Source organism: Balaenoptera acutorostrata, chromosome 15, assembly GCF_949987535.1.
Source record: "Balaenoptera acutorostrata chromosome 15, mBalAcu1.1, whole genome shotgun sequence".
Taxonomy (NCBI): domain Eukaryota; kingdom Metazoa; phylum Chordata; class Mammalia; order Artiodactyla; family Balaenopteridae; genus Balaenoptera; species Balaenoptera acutorostrata.
The window spans coordinates 75,260,188-75,287,819 of NC_080078.1; the positions used below are offsets into that span (position 1 = coordinate 75,260,188).

Consider the following 27,632-nt stretch of genomic DNA (forward strand, 5'->3'; position numbering starts at 1 on the left):
GAGATAAATTGAGAGAGCACTGAGAGTTTTCAGGGTGGGAAGAAGGCCCATAGATTATGCAGCCTAACCCTTTCATTTTACAGATGGAGATACTCAGGCCCTGAGAGGAACTCAGTTTTGCCCAAGGAAACACAGAGTCTGAGGGCAGAGGACAGACAGCACCACTATCTCCTGATTCCCAGATGCCTTGTGAGATAGGAGGTCTGGTGAGGGTAGACAGATGGGACACCCAGGGGAAGAGGATCACCCCTGCCTTCACCTATACTCCCTTGGGATCTAGCTTTTCTCCATGGGCGGGCTCAGTCCCTGAGCAGCCAGGGCTCTGGACCACAAAAGAAGAGAAATACCCCCAGGGGAACATCCCAGACCCGGGATTGCTGAAAAACCTCAGTACTTATTTCACAGCACTTCTCAAACAAACATACTACACATTTTACTATATTACCTGTCTCTACAGAGTAGTAGAAAACCATAGTGGTGGCGATGGTGGTGGTGGTGGTGGTGGTGTGTGGAGTGGAGTGCTTAGAAATTCTTGCACACTGGCCTACCCACCCGCAACCCTTTAAACCCCTGTCACCAATCCAAACTCACTGCACTTTTTTGTGTGTATGGTTTTCTCTCTGGGAAAGCCAAGAGGACCAGTTCTCACACCTGGTCTGAATACCTAGCTCTCCACCCTAAAGAGTCCTTCTGGCATCCATAAAACACAGTGGCAGGGATATCTTACTGGTGGATCCCTCAGAGGGCCCCTTCAGTCAGCTGCTGAAGACTCTGGTTGACCCAATCTGAAGCCACTGACAAATACGCAACAACGGAATCTGAGCAGCGGGCTCTGTCCATGGTCCTGAAAACTCCCATCCTAGAACTGGGCCTCTGGTCGTGTGGATAGTTTTGTTTTGTTTTGCTTTGTGTTTTAAGGATCCTTGAAGGTCTCTGGGCCCACCTCCAATTGCAAGCTGAGAGGCCACTCCAGCTGCATGTCTGAAGTCTGAGCGCAAGAAAAGGGAGAGAGCTCATCTCCGACCCAGTCCCTGTTCCTTTCTTAGTAGCCAAGGATCAGAGGCCACTGAGCAGTTTGGATATGACTGCATTCTTGTCCCTTCTATTGGAGGCAGGACCCATTTAAAAAGAGGTTATGTTGAGGAAAAGAGTCCAAAACTGGAATAAAGGAAACTGGATTCTAGACCAAGTTCTGCCATTCACTGGCATAGCATCCACAAGCAGTCATCTGCCCCCCACCCTTTGGGCCTTAGCTTTTTCACCTGTAAAATGAAAGCAGTGCATTTGCTAAGATGATTGACACGATCCTTTCCAGCCCTGGAACTCTCCTGGAATTTAGAGGGCTAGTGTTGGAGGCTTGGGTGAGTCTGAAAATCATTTCCCCTTGACCTGCTCTCCTCCTTGGATGTTTAGGTTTTTCCAGGGACTCAAAGGGTCCAAACCTCTGATGCCGCTTCCTGAGATCTCTCCACCCCTGGCTCAAGCCTGGATTCTAGGGGTGCTGAGGGGGTCCCAGGACAATCAAGCCTCTAGGGGACTGGTGTCAGGGGAGGGGGAGGAACACAGAAAGCATGTCAGTTCTGGAATCCAATCACAGAAAGCAATCCTGGATTAGGGGATTAGACACTCTCGCCCCGGGAGAAAATCTGGTCCCAAACCGACAGGCGGCCTCATTCTCCCCTCCCCCACTCTGTTCCCGGCCAGCCTCCGACCCGCCTGCCCTCCCCAAAGGCTGCACCATCCCCAGTGGGGAGGCAGCGCTCCCTGAAACCTCACTGCTGCCTTCTCTCTTCCTCACCACCTCTCCTTCCCAGGGTCATTCCACAGTCAGAGGGTCCTTGTCTTTGGACTCCAGTGATTTGCCTTGGAGGTGAGATGCTAAGACTTCTGTCCGTCTAAGCACAGTAAAGTGTTCACGGCAACTCCTCAGACTCATGCCTCCCATTTTAAGACAGGATGAGCCAGACAGTTCAGCCCGTGACCCTGAACCCCATGGGGGCAGCACAGTGCTTCAGTTAAAGGCTCTGGCCTCCACGCATCCCTAGCTCCAACCTCTTGAACAGTGATTATGGGAGAGGGCCTGGTTCTCCACCGTTCTTCGGGGCTGGCCTTCCCAGCTTTGCAGACAGGCTCTCCAGGGACCCATATTCCATGGCGCCCTACCCCTGCCGCCTCAGCCCCCCTCATCTTCCCTCTAGGGGGAGGGTGACCCTCGGCCAGGCAGCCGCTGCGGGGCCGCCTCCCCGCGGCCGCGACCTAGTTCCCTGCCGTTATTTTTAGGGCGCGGGATGGCACCTGCCCACGTGCCGGCCCCGCCTGCGCCGGAGAGTGGGGGGCGGGCGGAGCTACGTCTGCTCAAGGGAGGCGAGGTCCCCATCCCCCGCAGCACCCTCTCCATCCCACCCGCGCAAGCCCCCAGTTTTCGTGCGAGGGGGCCTCCAAGAGCGCACTGCCCGCCCCTCGTCCCCTCTTCTTTCTCCCTCCCGCGCTCCCCCCCGCAAAACCCCGCCAGTGGCTCATGCCTCCTGCATACGGGATGAGGTGAGCAGCGCCGCCGCTGAGAGGGGGCGCGCGCGGGTGTGAGCGTGTGTCCGTGTGCGAGTGTGTGTGCGCCGGGCGGGCGGGCACTGCAGCTTCTTCCTCCGTGGAGCGGAGAGCGAGAGAGAGCTAGAGCGAGCGAGAGAGCGGCGAAGGCAGGCAGAGGGGCGCGGGTGAGGCGGCGCAGCCATCCCCGGGCCCGGCGCCGCGCCGCCACCATGCTAAACAACCTGACGGACTGCGAGGACGGCGATGGGGGAGCCAACCCTGGTAAGCAGCGGTCCGGGGGCGGCGAGGAGAGGAAGCGGCTCTGGGGTTAGAGGCAGAGCGGGGGCCGCCTCCTTCAGAGGAGAGGCGGGGATTGACCGGGGCGGTGGGCGCCCAAGGCGGCCTGGAGCCCAGCTCCATTGGAATGTGCCAGGCACTGTATGAGGTGCTGGAATGCGCCGCGCCCGGGGACAGGGCTGGGGGCCAAGGGGCTGCCATTGCCCGCGGCCCGGGGGCAGACGTGGGTTAGCTAAGCGGGGGAGGCGGTGGGAAGGGGTTGGAAGAGCTAGAACGGGCTGACGTGTAGCTCGACGGGAGGGAGGAGGGCTCCTTTTCCCGAGGAGGGACCCTGGCGTCCTGGCGCAGAGCGCGGGGGTTGCGGGGGGCGCAGTCTGCGGCAGTCCCTCGCTCTGAGACTTCCAGCTGAAAGATGGGGGGAAGGTGCCTATGGGGGGATTGGAGCCATATGACAGCCCCCGTCCGGCTGCGGTGTCTCCTTAAGGGGTCACTTGATGCGGTCGGGGCCTCCTCCCCCAAAGCTGCCCGGGGTCCGACCCCAGACCGAAGCGTACCCCCTCCGGGGATTTTCAGCTCTACTTTGCGGAATCTCCTTCTCCCTCTCGCGTTCCCGTGGGTTCGGGACGGGTAGCAAGATCACCCTCCTTTCTTCCCCCTTTCCCCTTCCTCTGGGTACCCTGGCATAGCAGTGTGGTTTCAAGGGCGGGGCAGGGGGGAGTCTTTCCAGTCAGCTCTGCTAGCTTCCCCAGTGAGGCCTCGGGAATGGGGTCCCAGCGGCCGAATTCCTGGCGCCGTGGCGCGGACACTGCGGACGCGCTGCGGCGGGTGCGGAGACTCGCTAGGAGCAGAGGGGCTTGGAGCGAGTCCGTTCGCGGCTCCCGCTCTCCTCCGCGCTTTCCCTGCTCCGAGGTCTGCGAGGCCAGCCACCCCCTCGGGCTCTCGGGTCCCCCACCGCCCCCCCCACGCGGTCTCAGCCACCCAGCACGGCTGTCAGCTGCCCCCAGCCCCCACCCTCCAGCGGCGCTGCGTCCCTTGCGCACTAGCGCGCCTCCCGCTCTGGCTGTCTGCGCTCAGCGCCTCAAACGCTCCCCTGGGCATTGCTTGACCCTGTGGGCCGAGACTCCTGCAGACCTCCCCCAGGGATGGCCCAAGGCTGAAAGATCAGGGTCTTCCAGGGACCGGCAGCCTGGCCTTGAAGTCCTCTGGATCCTGGGTTCAAGTCAGAGCCAAGGGGCCGCTTGGGAAGTCTGTGGACACCAGGGTCCCCGATCCTTTGTCTGACACCCCTTCTTCCTCCTTGAGGCTGAGTACGGGTAGGAACTACTAGCTGCCTAACTCATCCATCTCCACAGTGACCCTGAGGTTACCTCAATCCGCAGCCGCCCTCCTCCACAGCAGGCTTAGGCTGCGGGAGGGAGGGGGTTTGGCGAAGTCGAGTCCTCAGCAGAGCCCGGCATCCCGTCGCGGTTCCTAGGGAACGAAGGGGGGCCATTTCCACCTGGGATCCCCTTCAGATGTCACCACTCTGAGGAGGGGGACTCTGCTCCCGCAGACACGGGGTATGGGTCCAATCCCCCAGTCCCTGCTTTCTCTACCCTGAGGGCGCCATGGGATTTCCATGGGGTCTCACGTGGCCTAGAAAAGTGGCCTCTGTGTGTGGAGCAGGAGTCTAGGAACTCCCTTCAGTTCTACCCCCTCCCCATAAGTTTTCCAGACTCTGCGTGTAGCAGGCTCATGGGGAGACTTTCTCCGTAGATATCAGTGTCCAGGATCTGGAACTAGAGTGGCCAGGACCTGGGTCTGGCATTTTGGGTCCCAGAGAGAGAAAGAAGGCCTCCCAGTGGTGCCTGGAGACGATGATAGGGGGCTCTAAGGACCTACTGGGCTTGAGGGAAGACCACCAGACCGAGAACCACTGGCATCTCTGAACTTAGGTTCTTGGAAATGTAGGAGGGGACCTGGGTCCTGACCTCGGGGAGGTGGGAATGACCAGAGTAAGAAGGCTCCTGTGGACTAAAGAACACAAGGATATTGTCTCTGGCCCCCAGGTCTCCTTTCCTCTTGGGGTCTGACGCCTTCCCCTACTCCCCCGATCTGGCTTGGGGATTCCCCCAGGCCTGGCCCCAGGCCCCCAGGGGAGGCTCCTTAGCCCGCGCCGCTAGCCTGTTTCCTCCCCGGGAGCTCTGGCCGCCGCCGCTTAATTGAAAGCCGATTCGGGCTGAGAGCTCCCAGGGGGCGGGGGCGGGGGCCGAGAGGGCTCAGCCTCAGTCTGGCCCTGCTTCTCGCGCGCGCGCCGCACGGCGCTCTCCCATCATCCTGACTCCTGGCTCTGGGGAATCAGGGCGAGTTCCCCCTTCATAGTCCTGCTCCTCTGAGAACTCATGAAGCTCACCCCTCCCCTTCAACCGGTGTTCCAGGGAGGGGACGAAATCAGCCCTGGCAGACGAGACCGGGGGCCTGGCGTCCCACCCAGGCGGCGGGTGGAAAGGCGGGACCCAGGACAAGCCTACGAACCGCCCCCTCCCCTGCCCTCATCTCGGGGCTGGGATCCGGTCGGGAGTCTGGCTCCGCGCTGCGCGTCGCGTTACATAAGCCGCTGCGGGCGCGTGGCCGGCTCTGCTCCGCGCGGCGCTCTCTGCCCGCGCCGTCGCCATGGAGACCGGCGCGGGGCTGCTTAGATGCCGGGTCTCGGGCCGGGACGCCCCCCATTCCCACCCTGCACGCGCCCCGCGCCCCCACGAAGAAGGAGAGGAGGGGGTGTGAAAGGAATGGGGGGCTCTCGTGTCTGGCTGTCCTGCCCCTAAGAGCGGACGCTGTGGAGAGAGGGACCCAGTCCCACAGGAGACAGGGCCCCTAAATCTTGCTGCCGGGGAAGGCGTGTGGGATAGGAAGCCCAGGCTGGACGGGGTACCACGTCTATTAGCAATCGTAATTGTAACAGTAACGGCAGTAGCTACACTTAGGTGCCAGGCACGCCCAACAGGCATTATTTTACTTAACCCCCGCAACAGCCCTATGAGTTAAACACCATTATTATCCCTTTGCAAAGTAGGAAACTGAGGCTTAGTTTAAGTGACTTGCCCAACGTGTCGACACAGCCACCAAAGTTGGGGCTGGAACCTAAATCTCCTTGGCTCCAAACTGTTTTCTTAACCATTAAGAAATTTCTTCTCACCTCATCCCCCTTCAACCCCTCTAGTTACCGCCAGAGTGTGATAGGAACACGAGGCATCTTGCCAGCATTTTAAAAGGAGGAGGGACCCACCTCGCTTTTATTTCTCCTTTTCTCTGGCCCCAAACAGCTCTTCTGAGACGCTGGGGGTCAGGAAGGGAGCCTGGGGGAATTCACCTCCACAGACTTTTTCCTGAGCACCTATTACACGCCAGGCTCCCACCGGGAGGACCGGTCTGCGAGCCCCAGGAACCCCCATATGTGAGAAGAGTGAGCTGGTGGAGGCCCCTGTTGGGAGCAGTTCTTGGCCTGATGAGTGAAGTGGAGGTGGCGACAGGAGAGGGTGATGGGTTTCCCTTGAGGATACGAGGCATCACTTCCACAATTCTGAGTCGGTATGAGATGGGTTATAGCAGGTCATGCTCTGGGGATGGACCCTGGCTGAGAGACGAAGGAAGTTTTCCAGGAGGAGAGGATGGGGAGGATTGGGGGAGATGGGGAGAGAGAGAGAGAGAGATCAGGAGATGAGGGGACAGGAAATTCAGAATATGTAGGGCCTCAACTTCACTTCTGTTTTGGTCATTGGAGAGTTTCTCCGGAGTCCAAAGAGATGTCTACTGCTGGGATTCAGCCCTGAAACTGAGAAAGTGTGATGGCTGGAGTCAAGGGAGTGTGTCTGTGGAGGGCCCCTTATATCTCTTTGAAAGGACCCTCTCCTTAATGCCCTAGAGACTTTCTTCTTGGGTGATCTCCTCCAGGCACACGGTTTCACACACTTCCTACATCCCTTTTCATGGGCTACCCCCATGTCTTCTTCCTGTCCGGCCTCTCTCCTGGGCCCCAGACTGATCCGTACATCCAAGTGATTCTGGACATATTCACTTGAGTGTCCTATAGCGCCTCACCAGCAATCAAATTCAGCAACTTCCCCACCCCCAATCTCCTTCTTTCCCCTGTTTATTAAATAGCACCATATCCACCCATTTACCCATGCTAGAAACCCAGGCATTATCCTAGATTCCTCCTTCCCACATCCTCAAATATGTGGCATAGAAATGTGTGCCAGTAATTCTGGAGTCTATTCATTGTTCCACACTGCTTCTGGTCTGGGTATCATTGGCCCTTGCCCAGATTTCTGAAAGTCCCTAACTAGCTTCTGTATTCTTCATCTAAAGGCCAGAGCAATTGCTCTAAAACACAAATCTGTTCATGGTATTTTTTTGCCTGAAACTCTTTATTTTATTTTATTTTATTTTATTTATTTATGGCTGTGTTGGGTCTTCGTTTCTGTGTGAGGGCTTTCTCTAGTTGTGGCAAGTGGGGGGCCACTCTTCATCGCGGTGCGCGGGGCCTCTCATTATCGCGACCTCTCTTGTTGCGGAGCACAGGCTCCAGACGCGCAGGCTCAGTAATTGTGGCTCACGGGCCTAGTTGCTCCGTGGCATGTGGGATCTTCCCAGACCAGGGCTCGAACCCGTGTCCCCTGCATTGGCAGGCAGATTCTCAACCACTGCGCCACCAGGGAAGCCCTGCCTGAAACTCTTCAATGATTTCCCATTGTCCTCTGGATGAAGTCCAAAATCCTTAACATGGCCGGCTAGTCGTTTAAGGACCCGGCCCACAGTTACCTTCCTAGCCTCATTTTTTTTACATGCTACTCCCCATCCTTGCCCCCCACCCCACCATGCCCCTTCCTTAGACTCCTGCCAGATCAAGCTTCTTCCAGCTCCTCTAACCCACTCCTCTCACTCTCACCTCTGGGCCATCGAACATGCTGTTCTGCTGTTCTATCTGCCTGGAACACCCTCCCTCCCGCCTCCCTCCCAGTCTAGCTCTTACTCATCCTTCAGTTCTCAGCCTACACGTCACTTCCTCTGGGAAGCCTTCCGTGACCTCCCAGGCTGGGCTGAATGCTTCTCCTGTGTTACCACAGCTCTTCTTTCATATTCTACCTCGGACCTGATCACTCTGGGTTGGAAATTCCTGGCTGCTGGTTTATCTCCCCTGCTTTTGGGTTCCCCAAGGGCTAGGATGGTGTCTTATTCTGTGTTTTACTCCCCCACGCCCATGCCCACACTGGCACACAGGAGACATCCAGTAAATACTCGTTGCCTGAAGATGAATGAGGGACATAGGAGATGCCCAAGGGGGTCACTCTTCCAAGAGGTGGAGTATCCTTGGGGCCTCAGCTGCAGTGTTCTCTGCCTTCCCCCCTAGGAAAGAGCATGCTCCCATCCCCAAACACCAGGATGGGCTAGTTATGGTCAAGGAGGGGACGCTGGAGAGTCTAGGGTGCCCTGATGAATGAAGTAGGACCCCCAAGAGCAAGGGAGCACTTCCACGTTCATTAAACACCCCGTACGAGCCAGGGAGCGCGCTAGGCTCTTCGTATGCGCTGTCAACTCAAATTCTGCAAGGGCGGCAGTATTAGCTCCAGTTTTCCATTGTGCAGAGAGTTAAAGTGGCCTCTCAGCTGGACGTCCAGGTATGTGGGCGACAACCAGCTGGTGCCAGGCCCCTGACTCCTGTGCCTTCTCAGGTGATGGCAACCCCAAGGAGAGCAGCCCCTTCATCAACAGCACCGACACAGAGAAGGGGAAGGAGTATGATGGCAAGAACATGGCCCTGTTTGAGGTGGGTTCCTAGGGGAGTTGGGCCTCCAGCCACAGTTCACCTCCCCCTTCGTCAGCCACTCCCTCCCTCCTTCCCTGGGGAGCAGTCCCCTCCTCTCCATCTCTCCCTCAGGTCCACCTGCTTCCTGGAACCTCCCTGCCATTTCTTCTCCTCCCCTTTTCCCCTGCTACCCCCCTTCTTACCCTAACCCCTCTCTCCCTGTTCTCCTTGCCTGTTCCCCCTCCTTGCTCATCTCATCCCAGCCTCAACGGTTTGCCCTCCTGGTCCCCATCTCTCTCGGCCTCCTACCATCTAGCTCACCCCCCACCCCCAGGCCCTAGCCTCCCAACACTGACAACCTCCCTCCCCAGGAGGAGATGGACACCAGCCCCATGGTGTCCTCCCTGCTTAGTGGCCTGGCCAACTACACCAACCTGCCCCAGGGAAGTAGGGAGCATGAAGAGGCAGAAAACAATGAGGGTGGAAAAAAGAAGCCGGTACAGGTGAGGGCCTTGGGGAAGAAGGGCTGAGGGAGGAAGGAGGGTGGGAGGGGAGAGAGGGTGGGGGAGGAAAAATGGATTCAGATGAAGGGATGGATGATGGAGACAGAGGGGGGATGGGAGGCGGACGCTGAGGGAGGGGAAGGGATGGGAGGTGAGGGATAGAGATGGAGGGGAGAGGGAGGGGTGTGGCTTGAAGGATAGGTGATGGAGCCCTGAAGGGAGGAGGGAAGCGAGATGAGAATCAGAGGGAAGAGGGATGAAGGGATGGGGATGGAGAGAAGAGGAAAGTGGGGGATGGAGGGACCGGGGTAGGAGGAGTGGGCCTGGGGTGTTGGTAGTGATTGAGGGGCTGCAGAAACTGACGCTGGCCTCCCTGGCAGGCCCCCCGCATGGGTACCTTCATGGGCGTGTACCTACCGTGCCTGCAGAACATCTTTGGTGTCATCCTCTTCTTGCGACTCACTTGGGTGGTGGGCATTGCAGGCATCATGGAGTCCTTCTGCATGGTCTTCATCTGCTGCTCCTGTGTGAGTGACACCCTCCCCTCTCCTGATCCCTGACAGCTGGGGCTGAGCAGGGACCTGGGGGTGGGAGGGGGAGGGGGGGGGAAGCATGAGACCTGATCTTTTTATAGGAACCACTGCGTGTAATCTTTGAGAGTAAATTAGGTCTGACTGGTCCTTCCAGCATCTCACAGGCTAGTGCCTGATGGCTATTAACAGGTTTCACCTGGCTGTGTGTGCGTGTGCTTGTGTGTAATTACACAGGTACCGCAGACTCATTGATGAAAATGATAGGTGTACACTAATAAATAAAATTCACCTACAGTCTCACAGTAGTTAACATTTTGGTAGGTCTTGACTCACAAAAAATGGGATTACGGGTCCCAAACAGCTTTGTAACTGAATTATTCCCATCCTCTCTAAAAAATCACATGTTCACTAAACACCTACTTCTCATGACATTTACGTTTCCTCACACGTGACCCTTGAGCCCCCTCTGCGTGTGAGTAGCCAGTGTTGAAGCTAGTACACCTGCCTATTTAATAAATGAAGAAACTGAGGCTTAGAGAACTGAAGTGACTTGTCTCCGGTCAGACAGCTGGTCAGAAGCCAAGCTGGGGTTTCCAGAGCTCTCTGATGCTATAGCTTGCGTCTCTTTCATGTGCTTGGTGAAGAAGGGGTTTTCTGGACAAGAAGGACTTGGCAGGAGTAGGAGTTGGAACAGGACCCAGGACAAGCTCGGTGGAAGAGGACTTGTGGGTCTGGCGGGTGTTTATGGGGTAGAAGGTTTGGCCCCCACCCTACTCGCCACTCTGACGATCTCTCTCCTCACAGACGATGCTCACAGCCATTTCCATGAGCGCAATTGCAACCAATGGTGTTGTGCCGGGTATGTGAGTGGGGCTTCTTGGAGGGGAAGGCGCCTGGATGGTTGGGAGGGAGGCCTGAGTAGTTGGAAGGAGGGACAGTGTCCTGGGCTTTGGGTGCCATCAGGACCCCAGAGAGGCAATACTGCAGATTCGGGCGCTGGGTTACGGTGTTTTCGTGGGACAGATAGGGGCAGCCGTGTGAAGGGGAGGGGACGGAGGTGTTGATGGTGTTGAATGGGGGCAATGCAAGATCTCCTCCCTTTGCCTGAGACCCTCCTCTCCATCATCCTATTTTCTGAGCCATGACCTCCTTAGAGGGGTAATTAGCAACATGGGAATTAGTGCTATAAAAGCCACTCAGAGTGTCTGGCTGGGTCTCCCTTCAGTCCTAGGGCTACAGCTTGTAAGGCTTGGGAGGCCCAGAGCAACACCCTTCCCACCACTGTCTCTGATCCTCCCTCATCCCCTACGGCAGCCCAGTGCCCCTCGAACCTCTTGCTGATACTGGGTTCTTTCTGCAGCTGGCGGCTCCTACTACATGATTTCCAGGTCTCTGGGTCCAGAGTTTGGGGGCGCTGTGGGCCTCTGCTTCTACCTGGGCACTACGTTTGCTGGGGCCATGTACATCCTGGGCACCATCGAAATCCTGCTGGTGAGAGGGGCCGAGGAGGAGGTGTGGGCCCCAGGCTGTCAGTCAGTTAACTGATGCTCCCTGGACGCCTCCTGTAGGCCGGGTCACTAAGTAAGGCCAAGGGAAAATCACACATGGTTCTGTCTTGAAAGAGTTCACAATCTAGTTGGGGAGACAGGATACACTAATTATGTAACATGAACAGCTGTCGTTTATCAGGCACCCACTGTGCTCTCAGCAGAGTTCCAAGTGCTTTACAGTCATTAGCTTGAATCCTCATGAGGTTTAAGTATTATTATGCCCATTTTACAAATGATAAGCTCAGAGAGGTGAAATGACTTGCTCAAGGTCACTCAGCTACCAAGTGGCAGAGGTGGGTTGGGAAGAGTAAAATCATGAAATAAGAAATAATAAGTCATGTCACACAATAATTGCCTACTGTGTGCCAGGGACAGTGCTAAGTGCTCTGTGAACGTTAGTGGTAGAGGGCTGATGGCTAGCGGATTGCAGAGGAGAAGAAGAGGGAGCTGAGAAAGAGATCTGTTAGAAGCAGTGACTGATGAGAAGTCAGGTCCCTGGGCAGTGTTCGAAGTGGATGGCTGCTGACTTTGGTCTCGGTTCTTCCTGCCCCTGCAGGAGGAGGTGAGGTGGGAGCTGAAGAGGGTTCCTTGGTATATAGAAAGTGGGGCTGACCTTTATTTCCCAAATCCCTACTCTACCCAGGCCCCGTGGCCTTCAATGTATCATTTTATTTTATCCTCACGACCCTTGCATTAGTTAGAAGATGTCCCCATTTTATGGATGAAGAAAGCAAGGCTCAGAGAGTTTAAGGGATGTATGGAAGGGATATGAACCTGTATCTTTCTGACCCTGAAGCCCATGATTGTCCACCCAACCACTCGGCTTCAGAGAACTAGAACTAATAGATGTTGCAGCTTCTGGTTTTGGGATGGAATGGAGGAGTCCAGGGGCAGGGAGGATAGATGGGGAATAAAGGACCCAAAAAGCCAAATTATGAGAGAATAATAATAGACCTCTATGGCTTTTACAAAATCAAAAAAACTATTATAAAAGCAATTCTACCCATTGCATAAAATTGGAAAAAAATCAAAGAATGTAAAAAAGGAAATAACCATCTCCTAAAGCAAATCATCATTATCATTTTGGTGTATCCTTCTAGTTTTTGTTTTTCTTTGTGATATTGTATTCTGTCTTTAGAAAATATAACTCTATAGATTTCTCTAATAATGCAAGACTCTCTTTGCAAATATCACAAGTGAAAATAACTTTTGTAAGAATATAAATATATTAATATTTAGTATAGAAATTATGGAAAATACAGATGTGCAAAAAGAATAAAGATTATTCACATTTTTACCATTCAGGGGAAACGACTGTTAACATTTTGATGTATCTACACACAGACAGACATATATACACCTATGTGTGTATATAGTCACATGTAAGTACACATATATATTTACAAAAAATGAGATAAGACACATTCTTTTTGAAAATTGATTGTTTTAACCTAAGATAACATGGATAGCTTTTTGAGTCAGTTCATATAAATCTATGTTGTCCTTTTTAACAGCTACATAGTCTATTCGGAAATATCATGATTTATTTACCCAATCCTCTAGGGATGAAATGTCTAATTTATATCTGCCTTTCTTACTGAAATAATAAAAACAATAAATAATCATTAAGAACTATACTTGATAACAAAATAATCGAACTTAATAATTGCTCCCAACATCTTTGCAATACAATCTGTTAATGACTGTATAATAGTCCTTGCAGGATAGACCACGCTTTCCTTAACTATTCCCCTACCATTGGATGTCATTTCCAGTCTTGTACTACTGTAAATATGCTGTGATGAGTATCTTTTCTCCAAAGCCCTGCCTGCACCTCAGGTTATTTCCCTGGGGGTGATTCTTAGTTGGTTCTCACTGGGTTACTTACCTGACCTCCTCACCCCTTTCCCACAGGCTTACCTCTTCCCAGCTATGGCCATTTTTAAGGCAGAAGATGCCAGCGGGGAGGCAGCAGCCCTGCTGAACAATATGCGTGTGTATGGCACCTGTGTGCTCACCTGCATGGCCACCGTGGTATTCGTGGGCGTCAAGTATGTCAACAAGTTTGCCCTTGTCTTCCTGGGTTGTGTCATCCTCTCCATCCTGGCCATCTATGCCGGGGTCATCAAATCTGCCTTTGACCCACCCAACTTCCCGTAAGTGCTGCTGCCCTGAGCCTCAGGCATCCTCCTCCTCCTCCCCGGACTGGTTTCAGGGTCTTCACACTAGTCTCTGCCAAGCCCCCTGCCCCCATCTCTCAGAATCAGAGTGGTTGTGGATTTACAATAAACTCCCTTGGGAGGGAACACCTCTCCTGGTTTAAGGGAAATCTCTTTAGGATGGGATAACATTTTTTGGAGGTGTGCACAGTTTTCCTTGTGAGGGTCAATGGCTTGCTGGTGAGGGGACTTAGGAAGAGCCAGGTGGAACAATTTCTAAAGGGAAGAACGGTCTGTGTTAGGGAACCTTTCTTGGGTGGAGACAACCTTCTGGAATGGGACAACCTCTTAGTATTAAACACCTTCTCTATCATGGGAAAGGACATAGAAGAGCGGGTCTAGGGGCTCAGATCCCTGTTGGTTCTGCCTCTCTCCCTAGGGCACATTCCCCTACATCCCACTGCCCAGAAGAACGGCACACGGAGACTGCTGTCCATGATGCTGAAACAGCATCGCCCGAAAGCAGTGGTTCTCTGCCGTGGCTGCATATTAGAATCACTTGGGGGGAGGGAATTCCCTGGCGGTCCAGGGATTAGGACTCGGCGCTTTCACTGCCAGGGCCTGGGGGAAAGAAAAGAATCACTTGTGGGGAGCTTTGAAAAAACACAGATCCTGGGCTCCATCCCAATTAAAATTAGAATCTCTGGATATGGGGCCCTGGCATCTATGTTTTTCGTGCTCCCATGGCGGTTCTACTGTGAAACCAGGGCAAAGTTACGTCCCTCACCACCTTCCTCCCTTGTTTCTCTCCCTAGGATCTGCCTCCTGGGGAACCGCACACTGTCTCGCCATGGCTTTGATGTCTGTGCCAAGCTGGCTTGGGAAGGAAATGAGACAGTGACCACACAGCTCTGGGGCCTTTTCTGCTCCTCCCGATTCCTCAACGCCACCTGTGATGAGTACTTCACCCGAAACAATGTCACAGAGATCCAGGGCATTCCTGGTGCTGCCAGTGGCCTCATCAAAGGTCTGAGGGAGGGAAGAGGTCTGGTGTCCAGGGAATGCTGCAGGGATTGTGGCTTAAACAGGATTAAGGGACTCCTTGGGATTCAGTTAAATTCGATCAGTTTTAATTGAGCACCTACTCTGGGCCATGTTCTATCCTTGGGATCACGGACAGGTAGAGACTAAAGGGAGCCTTCGCTTACCTTACCACCTAGTGGGAAAGAAAGTCATCAGCTTAACAAGTATTCACTAAGTACCTGCTAACTGCCTAGCACTGCATTGATCACCAGGAACACAACATAAATAAGTGACAGTTCTTGGCCTCAAGGAGTCTAATAGCAGAGACAGATGTAATAGCAAATAAATTAGGACATGTGTAGGTGTGCATTCAATGAACAGCGACCTCCCAAGGGAGGGAGTGGTCATGTGTATAAGGTGGTGAGACAAGGCTTCCTGGACTCATCTGAGAAGTGTTTTGAAGGACAAGTAAGAGATTTTCAGTTATACAAAGGGAATAAGGGAATTACAGGCAGCAGAACAGCTTGCCTAAAAGCATGCAGACACAGAAGAGCATATTGTGTCCTTCCAACCACAGGCAATTTGGTATGACTGGGGCATAAAGTACAAAGGAAGGAGGGGCAATCAAGAAATGATGTTGGAGAGGCTGGCGTGAGCCTGACTGTGGTCAGCCCTGGAAGCCATTTGAAGAGTTTGGACAGTGTTCTGAGGGCAATGAACAGCCACCAAAGGGTTCTGAGTAAGGGATGGACGGGGTCAGCTTGTTGTTTGTGAAGGTTCACTCTGGCTGCTAACGTGGATGGGCTAAAAGCAGAGAGGGAACCGAGTCAGGGAGTCTAGGAGGAGGCTGATGCTGAGTCCAGGTGAGAGATGGTGGTTTTCTTACCTGGAGTGATGGAGTGACAGCGGTGGGAATGGCACAGTGGCTCTCCGCCAGGGCTGTTTTGCCCCCCAGGAGACACGTGGCAACGTCTGGAGACATTTTGGGTTATCACAACTGAAGGGTTATTACTGTCCTCTGGTGGTTGAGGCCAGGAATGTTGCTACACACCCTACAATGCTACAGGACAGCCCTCCACACAAGAATTGCCTGTTCTCATCACAATTATCACTAAATTTGACATTTAGTGCAGAAGTGGAGGAACCCTGGAAAGGAGAGAAGGGGCGTATTTGAGAAATATTTAGGAGGAATAAGGGACAGGAGTTGGAGATGGTTTTGAAATGGAGATGGGGAAAGGGAGCAGTTGAGGGCAATGTCAAGCTGTCTGAGTTGATGGTAGAGCCATTTACCAAAATAAGGGATATAGGAAAGGAGCCATTTGGAGTGAGTGGGTGGTGAGATCAGTTTGGGACACACTGAATCAGCCTGAGTTGTGTGTGTCTATGTCCCCCAGTAGATTGGACCACTTGAGGGCAAGCACTAGATCTGATTCATGTGCAAAGCCCCTGCACATGACCTGGCCCAAAGCAGGAGCTTAGGAAATGTTGGTGGAAATAAGGCCCAGGGGGAGTGAGAGGTGGTTGACCTTGACTCTTCTTTCTGCCCACCCCACCTCCTGGCCCCAGAGCTCTGGCACCCTGACGTCTGGTCTTCTCCTTGAGCATCCTGTCTCTCCCACAGAGAACCTCTGGAGCTCCTACCTGACCAAGGGGGTGATTGTGGAAAGGCGTGGGATGCCCTCGGTGGGCCTGGCAGATGGTACCCCTGTCGACATGGACCATCCCTATGTCTTCAGCGATATGACCTCCTACTTCACCCTGCTGGTTGGCATCTACTTCCCCTCAGTCACAGGTGAAGGGGAGCTCAGAAAGGGAGGACTCTGGCTGGGAGTGGATGGGTAGGGAGAGAGTCAGTCATGATGTGGGTAGTTTCTGAGTCCAACAGCCCCATTACATAGGCAGGAGCCAACAATTCAATTCCCACTGGACAGACAGGTGAGGGAATTAAGGCCCGGAGAAGCCAAGTAACACGCCCAAGTTCTCATAGGAGTCAGTGGACCAGGACTAGGTCCCCGGCTTCCTGACTCTGAGGCTGATGTCCTTTCTTCTCAGTCTGTCTGGTCTCCCGTGGCTCCTGTCCTAGCTGCTCCTCTGTTCACAGGGATCATGGCTGGTTCTAACCGCTCTGGGGACCTGCGGGATGCCCAGAAGTCAATTCCCACTGGCACCATCCTGGCCATCGCCACCACCTCCGCTGTCTGTATCCTTCACTGCTGGGCTGGGACCACCGTGGGTGGGGAGGGCTAGACGGACGGCTTCTGAAGCTGCTGCCTCACCTGGCTGGCTCAGGAGGGGTGGGGAGGAAGGGGAGCGCCGCCCTGGGGATTCTCCTTCATCCTCTGCTGCAGACATCAGCTCCGTTGTTCTGTTTGGGGCCTGCATCGAGGGGGTCGTCCTTCGGGACAAGTAAGTAAGGGGATCAGGGAGGATACTGTTCTGCGGGGGGTGGGGTGGGCGTGGAGGGCCGGGTTCTGGGAAACAAGCCTGGCGGGGGAGGGGCCTTGTGGGAGGGAGGCCACAGGGCTTGCTTGTCAACTCACTCTCTTATAATTCACCTTTCTCTTGTCACTCCAACTCAAGAAGCATGAGTGGTGTCTGATTTCCTTTAAGATAATGATACTTTCCTTTTTCTTTAAAATCTACTAATTCATTTACAATTTCCTGGATGTCTATGTGTTCCTTACTGTCCAGGGTTCTGGGGGCAGGGATAAATAACAAAGATAAATAACTAATGATTTGTGTTCTGAAGGAGCTCTTTGGAGCTGGTCACCATACTTGTCAACAGACTTGAAATGCAGAGCAGTAGGGGTGGCGATAGAGCAAAGCCTGGGGGTTATGGAGGCTGCGATCCAGTCCCAGAGGGTCGGGGAAGAGGAGATGCTGAGGAAGTGCCTTATACACGCTTTCTCATCTCTCCTTCCCACTTTACATGCTGAGTGGTAGAGACTACCTAGGAAAGTAGGAGGGGGAAGGGCGCTCCAGGCAGCGGGAACAGCATGGACAAAGGTAGAGGAGACCAAGAGCCGTGTGTGTGTGCGCGCGCAGGCAGGGGTACCAGTAGCTGTAAGCATTCAGAGCTTCTGGAGCACACACCTCTGGAGGGTGTGTGCATACACAACCAGCGGGGTGAAACAGGAGGTCCTGTCACAGAAGTCAGTTTTCCGAGGCGCCATTCTGGCTTCCAGGAAGTGGGGACATGAGGCTGGAGACCTAGGCTAGGGCCAGTCCTGGAGGCCTGGGTTTTGGCACCAGGAAACTGGAGCTTTATTTTATGAAAAATGGGGGAAACCCTGAAGGATTTTAAGTAGGGAGGTGACCTGGCCCAATGGGCAATTTGCATATATTACACCTATTAGCTTTTAGGGCAACTTAACCTCCATTTATCTCATTTCATTTCATCGTAGACCTCCCACAAGATTGCAAGGGATTCGGCAGGTCATTCAGGATAATCTTTCATCTGCTTCTTGAAGTCCTTCAGCAACGGCCCATTTGAGTGCACCTTTGCTTGCACGCTGCAGGGACAGGGCTCTCCCCACCTACTGAGGCAGCATCTTCCATTTGAAGACAGTGTCATTGTTAGAAAATGCTTTTCTTGATCCTCACACCACGTACCATCACTACATGATGAGGCCAGAACCCCCATTTTTCAGATGGAGACATTGAGGTTCTAATAGTTTGAGATATCTGCCCAAGATGACATAGTATTACACAATTGACCTCGTACTAGAATCACTATTGGGGGGAGGGGTGAGATAAGGGTATTAGTACCACGTATCAGGCACCATGCCAAGTATTTTACATATTGTATCTCCTTATTCCTCCCACCAATTGTATGAGATAGGTTTATAATGATCCTCACTTTACAGCTGAAGAAACTGAGGCACAGAGAGGTTGAATGTCTTGCCCAAGGTCACACAGACAGAAAGTGCCCAGGTCACCAGGGGCTTTGTCTGTCCCTTCTCCCCTGCACAGCCTAGCCTCATAGTGGACACACAGTTGGTCCCACAGTCTGTGTGGGAGACCTTGGAAATCCAGGTGGCGGTGTTCACCCAGCATCTCTTGTCCCTTTGCTGCTTCATTCCAGGTTTGGCGAAGCTGTGAATGGCAACCTGGTGGTGGGCACCCTGGCCTGGCCGTCCCCCTGGGTTATTGTCATCGGATCCTTCTTCTCCACCTGCGGGGCTGGGCTGCAGAGCCTCACGGGGGCTCCACGCCTGCTGCAGGCCATCTCCCGCGATGGCATAGTGCCCTTCCTGCAGGTCAGCGGCAGGGGCAGGGTGTGGGGACAACAGTCCACCCCCTACACCAGCCAGCCAGGCCCCTGCCCAGGGCGGCTACGCAGGGAGCAGGGGCCATGGCAAACCTTGACCTGCCTTCTGGGCCCTGCTGCTCTGTGCTGCCACTAAGAAGAACGGGTGTGCCTTTGGGCCCAACATCAGGGCCATCTCTTTGCGCAGGGTTGTCTGCTCTTAGGGGAAAAATGAATGGTCCTCCTTTGGCCTCGTGATTGGGCGGGGACTCAGGGAGGCAGCCAAAGGGCAAGTAAGAGAAGGGTTCTCTCTGTGGTACTTAAAAAGAAAAAGATTTATGGTGAACTCAGTCATGGCTGCTTGCTGGCCCCCTGTAGCTCCTCTTCCATCTGTCCCCTCCTTTTCCCCTTCAGGGATCATTTGAACTGCACTGCACTGGGGTACCAATGTCAGAGTGGGCAAGATACAGCAAAAACCTGGTATCCCCTTGGGTACATTTAAAGGATGAGAAATACAGGATCCTCTCCTTGCCTCTGCCGTACTGGTCTCCAAGACTGGAAGAGAGAGACAAGAAGTCCTTAAGGTCTCAGGCCCCTGTGATGGTTGCTCTGTCCTCAGGTTTTCGGCCACGGCAAAGCCAACGGAGAACCAACGTGGGCCTTGCTCCTCACCGCCTGCATCTGCGAGATTGGCATCCTCATTGCATCCCTGGACGAGGTCGCCCCCATCCTCTCTATGTGCGTGCTGGCCTCTTGCCCTCCCCATCAGCTCTGGGGGTCTCTCTACCTGGATCCTTCAGCTGTAACCCTGGACAGCCCACCCAAACACTTTATCAACCCCACTGTCGTAGAAACCTGTCCTTTGTTATACAGAGATTCATCCCCACATGCATCAGGGCGTGTTGTAAGGGGATTTGGCCTTTGAACCTCTTCCTAAGCCCCAGAACATGACTCGGCCATCTCCCCAGTTTCTTTCTCCCTTTCCTTTCTCTCCCTGTGCTTCTGTCTCTGTCTCCCCTTGCATCTCTGTCTCTCCTGGGACCTTTCTGTGTTCTAGGTTCTTTCTGATGTGCTACATGTTTGTGAACCTGGCCTGTGCGGTACAGACACTGCTGAGGACGCCCAACTGGCGGCCACGCTTTCGCTATTACCACTGGTGGGTGCCCGTTCCCCCTCCCTGCCCCAGAGGACCGTCCTCTCATCTCCCCCTCACCCCAGCCCATCCCCTCCAGGTCTAAGGATCCCAAACTCCACTTTTCACAACTAGCACGAGAAAAGTCCTGGAGAAGGTCTCCTTATAATCACAAGTAATAACACTGTATAAACAGTCTCAGCTAGAATCCCTCTCCTGTCAATAGTGTGCAACACCTTCCAGTCTTGACAAGGAAACCTCAGTTTCCTCAGCTGTGAAATGGGACAATAACTGCACCTACCTCATAGGCCCTTGTAAGCATTACACTGCTTGGTGCACGGAAGATGCTCCTTATTGGGGCTGGACTTCTGATCATTTTCCTTGATGGCTCTTTATCTTCACAATAGGCCTGTGGGGCAGACAGGGCAGGAATGATCACGCTTGTTCTACCAAAAGGAAACGGAGGCTACAATAGCGAAAGGCGGCCTAAGGCCACCCAGCAAGACTATGGCACACCTGGCCCAGGACCCGGGCTGCCTGCCTCCCATCTCAGTGCTACTGCTGTGCCAGTCACCTCTTCCCTGGGGTCACATTCCTCCTGGGAGATCTTGCCTCCAACTTTCCCCAGAGGCTCCTGCCTCAGAACCTCCCCGGCAGGGCGGTGTGGCAGGGCGGTCTGGCAGGGTCTAAGGCACTGGGACAGGGCAGTGTGGTGACTTAGGAGTTGGGTGGGGCAAGGGGAGGTACCCTGTCTGTGGCTGCTCATTCATCCAGAAGGCCCCATGTCCCCGTGGTGCTCATGGAGATGATGGTGTGATTTCCCCTAGACCTGGCTGTAGCCTCCCAGGTCTCGCCCATGCCCCGCCCCATCTAACTCTTGCTGTCTGAGCCCGGGCAACAGTGACAGCCCCACCAGGGCTCAGAGGCCGGCTCTCCCTCCCCCTGTCCAGGACACTCTCGTTCCTGGGCATGAGCCTCTGCCTGGCCCTCATGTTCATCTGCTCCTGGTATTATGCCTTGGTGGCCATGCTCATTGCGGGGCTCATCTACAAGTATATCGAGTACCGTGGGTAAGCGCGGGGAAGTAGGGAGGGCTGGGTGAAACTCAGGGATGGGAGGAGGGGAGGAGGGGAGAGAGAGGGGTGATGAGTGCTTGGGGGTGGGGCGGTAGGGGGGATGAGGCAGGAAGTGGGAGAAGATGGCACTAGAGTGGAGGGCAAAGGGTGATGGGGTGGGATGGGGAGATACGGAACAGGAGCAGAGGGAGGGGCTGAAGCTTTGAGAAATGGAGGTGGCAGGAGCGACCTCCTTTCTGAGCCTGAGACAGACGGCTCTGCGCTGGGGTGGCCACTTCAGGGTGGACGGCTCTCCCTGACACTCCTTGGCTTTCTGCCTCTTGCGATCCCCCTTCCTGGCCCCAGGGCGGAGAAGGAGTGGGGCGATGGGATCCGAGGCCTGTCTCTCAGTGCTGCTCGCTACGCCCTGTTACGCCTAGAGGAAGGGCCCCCGCACACCAAGAACTGGAGGTCAGTGGTGGAGGCACAAGCGTGAGGGCTCAGCGGGGGGAGAGGCAGGGAGCAGGGCCTAACCCACCCCGCTTGCTTCGTTTTGCTGTTGCTGAGTGTTCAGCCTTGTCTGAACCCTTCCCACCTACAACACCGAGGCTGACCTGAGTTCCAGACATTTGTTCTCCAAAACCCCACCCGCCATGCCAGTCTCCTGACCATCTATCCATCCATCCATTCATTCCATCATGCGTTAGAAAAAATATATGAACGCGTGATCTATGCCCTGCCCCCTTCCTGTCTCTGGGGATGTAGTGAGCTCCCAGTTCCGTGGACAAGGCATGCACACAGACAGGTAAACGTAGTATCATGTAGCATTTGCTCTGGGAGAGGTGAATCATCCACTTTGAGAGTTATAGGGCCTCTTAGAAATCTCTAGATTAATAACGATCTCCATTTTATTCACGTGACAGTCAGGGCCTAGAGAAGGTCTCAGGGGTCATGGAAGGCAGAACTGGACCCAGAATCTTGACCTCCTGCCTCTCAGCCCAGAGTGCTTTCTAACTGATTGCTCTGCAAGGCCAATCCCTCCAGTTCATTTTGCTAAGACTAAGGCCTGGAAGTCTGAACTATGCCTAGGACATCGTTGGCTTGTCCTTGCTGATGTCTACTAAACTGGGCTTCCAGAGACTGGGGCTTTGCATAATTTGTCTGTGAATCCTCAAATGCTTAGCACAGGGTCTAGCCCAGAGTAGGTGTTTAGAGAATGCTATTCAATTGATGGGTGGCCGGCTGGCTGCAGTGGCTAAATGAATAAGGAAATGAACAGATAAACCAATGGGTAGATGGCTGAATGTGTATATGTATGGGAGGGTGGTTGGGTGAATAGGTGAATGTGTGAATGGATGGTGGTAGACGGATGTGTAGGTAAATTAACATGGATATGAGTGGATAACTGAAGGATAAAATGGGTGGGGGGGTGGATGGATACATGGGTGAGTGAGGTAGTTGGAGAAATGGATGGGTGGGTAGATGGATAGATGTGTGGGAGATGGTTGGATGGGTTGATACTCAAGGAAATGGATGGATGGACGTGTAGGTGGATGGGTGGGTGGTGGGTGTATAGGTGGATAGGAGTATGGAGGTCAGGTGGTTAGTGAACTCACCAGTGTACGGTGTATGGGTGTATGAGTTTATGGTGGTTGGGCAGGTGGTGGATGGATCATGTGACCTTGCACCCTCTTCAGGCCACAGCTGCTGGTGCTGGTGCGTGTGGACCAAGACCAGAACGTGGTGCATCCACAGCTGCTCTCGCTGACCTCCCAGCTCAAGGCAGGGAAGGGCCTGACCATTGTGGGCTCTGTCCTTGAGGGCACCTTTCTGGACAACCATCCCCAGGCCCAGCGGGCGGAGGAGGTAAGCAGAGGCCCTGGCGGGGAGGGCGGAAGGATGCAGCACTCAGGAAGACAGTCCTTGCTCCTTTCCACTTTCCCTCCTACCACCTTTGCCGTCAGCTGGGGCTCAGGCTTTTCTGTCTTCTTCCTTAGAAGAGGGGTCCAAGGGCTCAGCAAGTGAGTTCCTTAGAATCCAACTCGCAGAACCAAAGACGATTGGAGCCGGAAATGCCCATTTTATGGATAAGGAAACTGAGGCTTAGAGAAGTCAGGTCATTTGTTTAAGGACAGAAAACGGAGACTCACATTAGAACTGCTAGACCCCTACTCCACCTACCGAAGCATGAATCTTTTAAAGCATTTTCACATAGGTGGATTCTTTTGGTCCCCACACCAAGTGGAGTCGGCAGGGTGAATATCCCTGTTTGGCCCAGGGAGAAACAGAGGCCCAGAGAGGGAAAGCAGCTTGCTGGAAGTCACAAAGGTGGCTGGAAGCATAGTCAGGATCTGAACCCGGGTCCCTGACTCTGGGTCACCTGCTCTTGTTCCCATCCCCTGGTCCATGTCCACAGAGCAGTGTACACAGCCAGTGTGGGCTGGGGCAGCTGGGCTCTGCATTAAGCATCATTAACAGGTGTCTGGTGGGTGACAGAGGAAGTGGGTTCTGTCTGCGATTCAGGTCTCTCTCCCCTCGGGGCCATGGCTAGAAGTGGAGAGAGGAAAGGGGGCCTGAGGGAGGTGAGATGAGACAGGGAGGGGCACCCCTAATGGCTTGCGACAGTTGCTGTTTCTGCCTCACTGGGCCGTTCACACTGATCTGTCAGGGCCCAGGGCTGGAGGCCTCCACTGGTCCATTTAATTTAACATGCAGTGGCTGCAAATGTGCTGTGTACCAGGCACCGGGCTAGGCCCCGGGGGACGTGGAGAGGTAGATGACCAAATCTCAGCCCTCAAGGTGGACACAGGCTGGTGGGGAAGACAGAACATACACAGAAGGCTCTCAAACCCGTCTGAGGTTAGAGTGAATAACTGCAGAGCAATAGAATGTGTTGAGTGTTTAGGATATCTCAGGCTGTATATACTAAGCTCTACTCACATCATGTTATGTCACCCACCCTCTTCCTGGACGAGGTAGCTGTCACGATGCCCATTTGACTGATGAGAAATCTGAGGCTCATAGAGGGAGGTGATTTGCCCAACGTTGCTCTGCAGTTATTAACTCTAACGTAGCACCTGTCAACCTCAGGTGGGCTTGAGAGCCTTCTGTGTATGTTCTATCTTCCCCACCAGCCTGTGACCAGCTTGAGGGCTGGGGTTTGGTCTTGTGCCTCTCCATCTCCCCTGGGGCCTGGCCCGGTGCACAGTGCATTCTCAGCCACTGCATGCTGAATTAAACAGGTGGGGGCAGAGGTAGAAATAGGAGCCCTTTCTTTTTTTTTTCTCTCTTTCTTTTTTATTTTTGGCTGCGTTGGGTCTTCGTTGCTATGCGCAGGCTTTCTCTGGTTGCGGCCAGCAGGGGCTACTCTTCGTTGCGGTGTGTGGGCTTCTCATTGTGGTGACTTCTCTTGTTGCGGAGCACGGGCTCTAGGCGCGTGGGCTTCAGTAGTTGTGGCATGCGGGCTCAGTAGTTATGGCTCACGGGCTCTAGAGTGCAGGCTCAGTAGTTGTGGCGCACGGGCTTAGTTGCTCCACAGCATGTGGGATCTTCCTGGACCAGGGCTCGAACCCGTGTCCCCTGCATTGGCAGGGGTATTCTTAACCACTGCACCACCAGGGAAGCCCAGGAGCCCTTTCTGTTTGACATCAGAGGCTTGGTTAAGAGTGTGAAGGGGGGCTTCCCTGGTGGCACAGTGGTTAAGAATCCGCCTGCCAATGCAGGGGACACGGGTTCGAGCCCTGGTCTGGGAAGATCCCACATGCCGCGGAGCAACTCAGCCCACGTGCTGCACAACTACTGCAGCCCGCGCGCCTAGAGACCGTGCTCCACAACAAGAGAAGTCACCACAATGAGAAGCCCGCACGCCGTGATGAAGAATAGCCCCCGCTCGCCGCAACCAGAGAAAAGCCTGCATGCAGCAACGAAGACCCAAAGCAGCCAAAAATAAATAAATAAAATAAAATAAAATAAATTTATAAAAAAAAAAAGAGTGTGAAGGATGGAGTCAGACCCCTGGACTTGAACCTCTACAATAACATCCATTATCTGTATGGCCTGAAGCAAGTCTTAATTTCTCTGAGCCTCAATTTCCTTACTTATAAAGTGAGAGTAATAACACTTCCCTCATCGTGCAGATTGAATGTGTGTTTTAAATGCTTACCGTCATGCTAACTTTTACAAACTGTTAAAACCAAATTGTCTGGCTATGCAGAGGGGCCCAGTTTCACTGTGGTTTGGGTGGACGGGTGGTGTCTGAGGAAGGTGATGGTTGAGTTGGGCCAGGCAGGGTGTCATGGACAACAGGGTCGGCCGGGGAGGGGCTCTGGGTGGTGGGTGAGAGCTTGCAGGGGGACTGTGTGAGCAACGGCAGGGCCGTGGGAAGCGTGGGGTCCCAACATGCAGAGCTCTGACTGAGCAGCGAGGAACGGGGGCCATAGGTGATGGGGCGCCAGAGGCCGACATGATCAGAGCTGAGCTTCAGGAATGGGGGGCTGATGCGGGGGAGAGATGGGGGCTAGGGAGGCTGCAAGAGGCTGGGCAGGACTAGGGAGGCCTGAGGCTGGTCCTTTTCTGAGCCCTCCCCTCCCCACAGTCCATCCGGCGCCTGATGGAGGCAGAGAAGGTGAAGGGCTTCTGCCAGGTAGTGATCTCCTCCAACCTGCGAGATGGCGTGTCCCATCTGATTCAGTCCGGGGGCCTCGGGGGGCTGCAGCACAACACCGTGCTCGTTGGCTGGCCCCGAAACTGGCGGCAGAAGGAAGATCATCAGACGTGGAGGAACTTCATTGGTAAAGCTGTGTGGGCTCGGGGTGGTAGAGGGCTGGGTGGGGGTGGTTTTCCTTCTTTGGGCCTGGGGACTATTTCCCAGGTGTAACAGGTATGGAGTCGGCATATGCAGGTGATGGCGTTCAAAGCCTCCCATGTGCCAGGCACTGTGCGGGGAGCCCGGGGACTCAGGTGTGGAGGAGACAGTCTTGGCTCCGGCAGGGTTCACAACCCTGGGAGGAAGACAGTGCAGGGAGTGGGAAGAGCTACAGCTTTGAAGTCGCTGAGGCCCGGGTCTACATCTCCCCTCTGGCCCTTCCTCGCTGTGTGACTGTTCACAAGTGCCTCACCCTCTCTGAGCATCAGATCCCTTGGTAGTAGTGGGTACTAAGTAACACAATAACTAACACTTACAGACTGTGTTCTGTGTGCCAGACAAGTGGAGGCTTTCTCTCATTCTCTCAGCAGGCCTGTGAGGGCTAGGCATTGCTGTCTCCATTTTATTGGTGTGAAACTGAGGCACGGAGAGATTAAGGTCACGGCAGCTGGTAAACCCTGAGGCGGCTTTATCAGTAGATCCTAGTTAGAAGGTGGTTGGGAGGATTAAGTGAGCCCTGCATGGTCGAGTTCTTAATCAGAAAGGGCAGGTGTTGTTATCACCACTTGAACAGTGGGGAAATGGAGGCCCAGAGAGGCTTCCCCAAATTCAAACAAGCGACGAGGCCCAGGTAGATGGGGGTTTTCTGACTCCTCAGCCCAAGGCCAAGGTGGGATGGGGTGGGGGTGGGGTGCTGGGTGCCAGAAGGGGACCAGGGTCACTGTTTTACCGTCTGGCCATCTCTTTGGTCTCCTCCAGAGCTGGTCCGGGAAACCACGGCCGGTCACCTGGCCCTGCTGGTCACCAAGAACGTTTCCATGTTTCCTGGTAACCCGGAGCGCTTCTCGGAGGGCAGCATCGACGTCTGGTGGATTGTGCACGACGGGGGCATGCTCATGCTGCTGCCCTTCCTGCTGCGGCACCACAAGGTGCGCATGCGTGTGCGTGAGTGAGCGTCCGCGTGTTTGTGCGCTCGTGCCCACATCCATGGGCGGGGCTTCTGGGCTCCGGAAGGGGCCAGCCTCCACGTGACCTCCTGGGAAAGGGCTCCAATCCCCTCCTTAATTCTGAGATGCTGGGAACTGAAGGTGTCTCCCCTTGCAGATGTCCTTGAATTATAAAGGAGAGCAATGTTTAACTTAAGCGAGAGATGCTTTCATGAGGGGACCCTCATCTACACAGAGGCGTTTTTGTAGGGAGTGGCCGCTGAGATAGAGGATTGGGGGGCTGCATGTATGTGTGGGAAGGTGCGTGGGAAGGGTGAGGGACAGGGTCCTGTCTACGTTCTGGCCCTGGGTCTCCGCACTGCGTCTGGGCTGGACCTTTCTGGGTCCCCTTCACCCCTCCAGGTTTGGCGGAAGTGCAAGATGCGAATCTTCACTGTGGCCCAGATGGACGACAATAGCATCCAGATGAAGAAGGATTTGACCACATTTCTGTACCATTTACGTATCACCGCGGAGGTCGAGGTGGTGGAGATGGTGAGTCCCCAGGAGCCACCTCTGACGTTTTGGAGTCCCTTCTGGACTCTTTCCCCTTGGCCCCAGAACCAAATGGGGAACCCCAACTCCCATCAGCTTGTGATGCTGGATCCCTTCCCTGCATCCACTTTTTAGCCTCTCACATATTCAACCGAGAGCCCATCCATCCATCCATCCATACACCCTTCTCTCCTTCATAAGAATAGCCATGTCTAATAATGCTTACTACATGTGAGGCACTGTACTATGCACTTTATGTATATTACTTCTCACAGCAATCAATGAAATAGATACAATTATCAGCATTTCCATTTTACAGATTAGGCAGTTGAGGCACAGAAAGGTTAAGTAATTTGCCCCAAACACACACTAAGTGGCAGGGCCAGGATTCAACCCCAAGCAGACTGGCTCTAGAGTCCATGCTCCTTGCACTTACACTCTACAGCCTCTTGTCTGTCCATTCCTCTCAGCTTAT

At 54.1% G+C, this 27,632-nt stretch overlaps 1 protein-coding gene across 4 annotated transcripts in view; it reads left to right on the forward strand.

Annotated features, from left to right (window-relative positions):
• Nucleotides 1-27,632, forward strand: part of SLC12A5 (solute carrier family 12 member 5) — a 36,299-nt gene that overhangs the window by 4,816 nt on the left and 3,851 nt on the right. For 2 of the 4 annotated variants that reach the window (XM_007185369.3, XM_007185368.3), the window contains exons 2-20: nt 8,535-8,629; nt 8,980-9,111; nt 9,492-9,638; nt 10,449-10,503; nt 11,005-11,135; nt 13,109-13,350; nt 14,169-14,380; nt 15,998-16,168; nt 16,478-16,576; nt 16,725-16,782; nt 18,461-18,635; nt 19,245-19,363; nt 19,683-19,781; nt 20,708-20,827; nt 21,179-21,283; nt 22,510-22,678; nt 25,407-25,602; nt 26,436-26,605; nt 27,026-27,157. In XM_007185369.3, coding sequence (XP_007185431.2) covers nt 8,535-8,629; nt 8,980-9,111; nt 9,492-9,638; nt 10,449-10,503; nt 11,005-11,135; nt 13,109-13,350; nt 14,169-14,380; nt 15,998-16,168; nt 16,478-16,576; nt 16,725-16,782; nt 18,461-18,635; nt 19,245-19,363; nt 19,683-19,781; nt 20,708-20,827; nt 21,179-21,283; nt 22,510-22,678; nt 25,407-25,602; nt 26,436-26,605; nt 27,026-27,157 — 2,627 coding nt within the window. Of the gene's footprint in view, nt 1-2,563; nt 2,809-8,534; nt 8,630-8,979; nt 9,112-9,491; nt 9,639-10,448; nt 10,504-11,004; nt 11,136-13,108; nt 13,351-14,168; nt 14,381-15,997; nt 16,169-16,477; nt 16,577-16,724; nt 16,783-18,460; nt 18,636-19,244; nt 19,364-19,682; nt 19,782-20,707; nt 20,828-21,178; nt 21,284-22,509; nt 22,679-25,406; nt 25,603-26,435; nt 26,606-27,025; nt 27,158-27,632 lie in introns of those variants that run through there. The other 2 variants (XM_007185370.3, XM_007185371.3) reach the window with 2 other exon arrangements.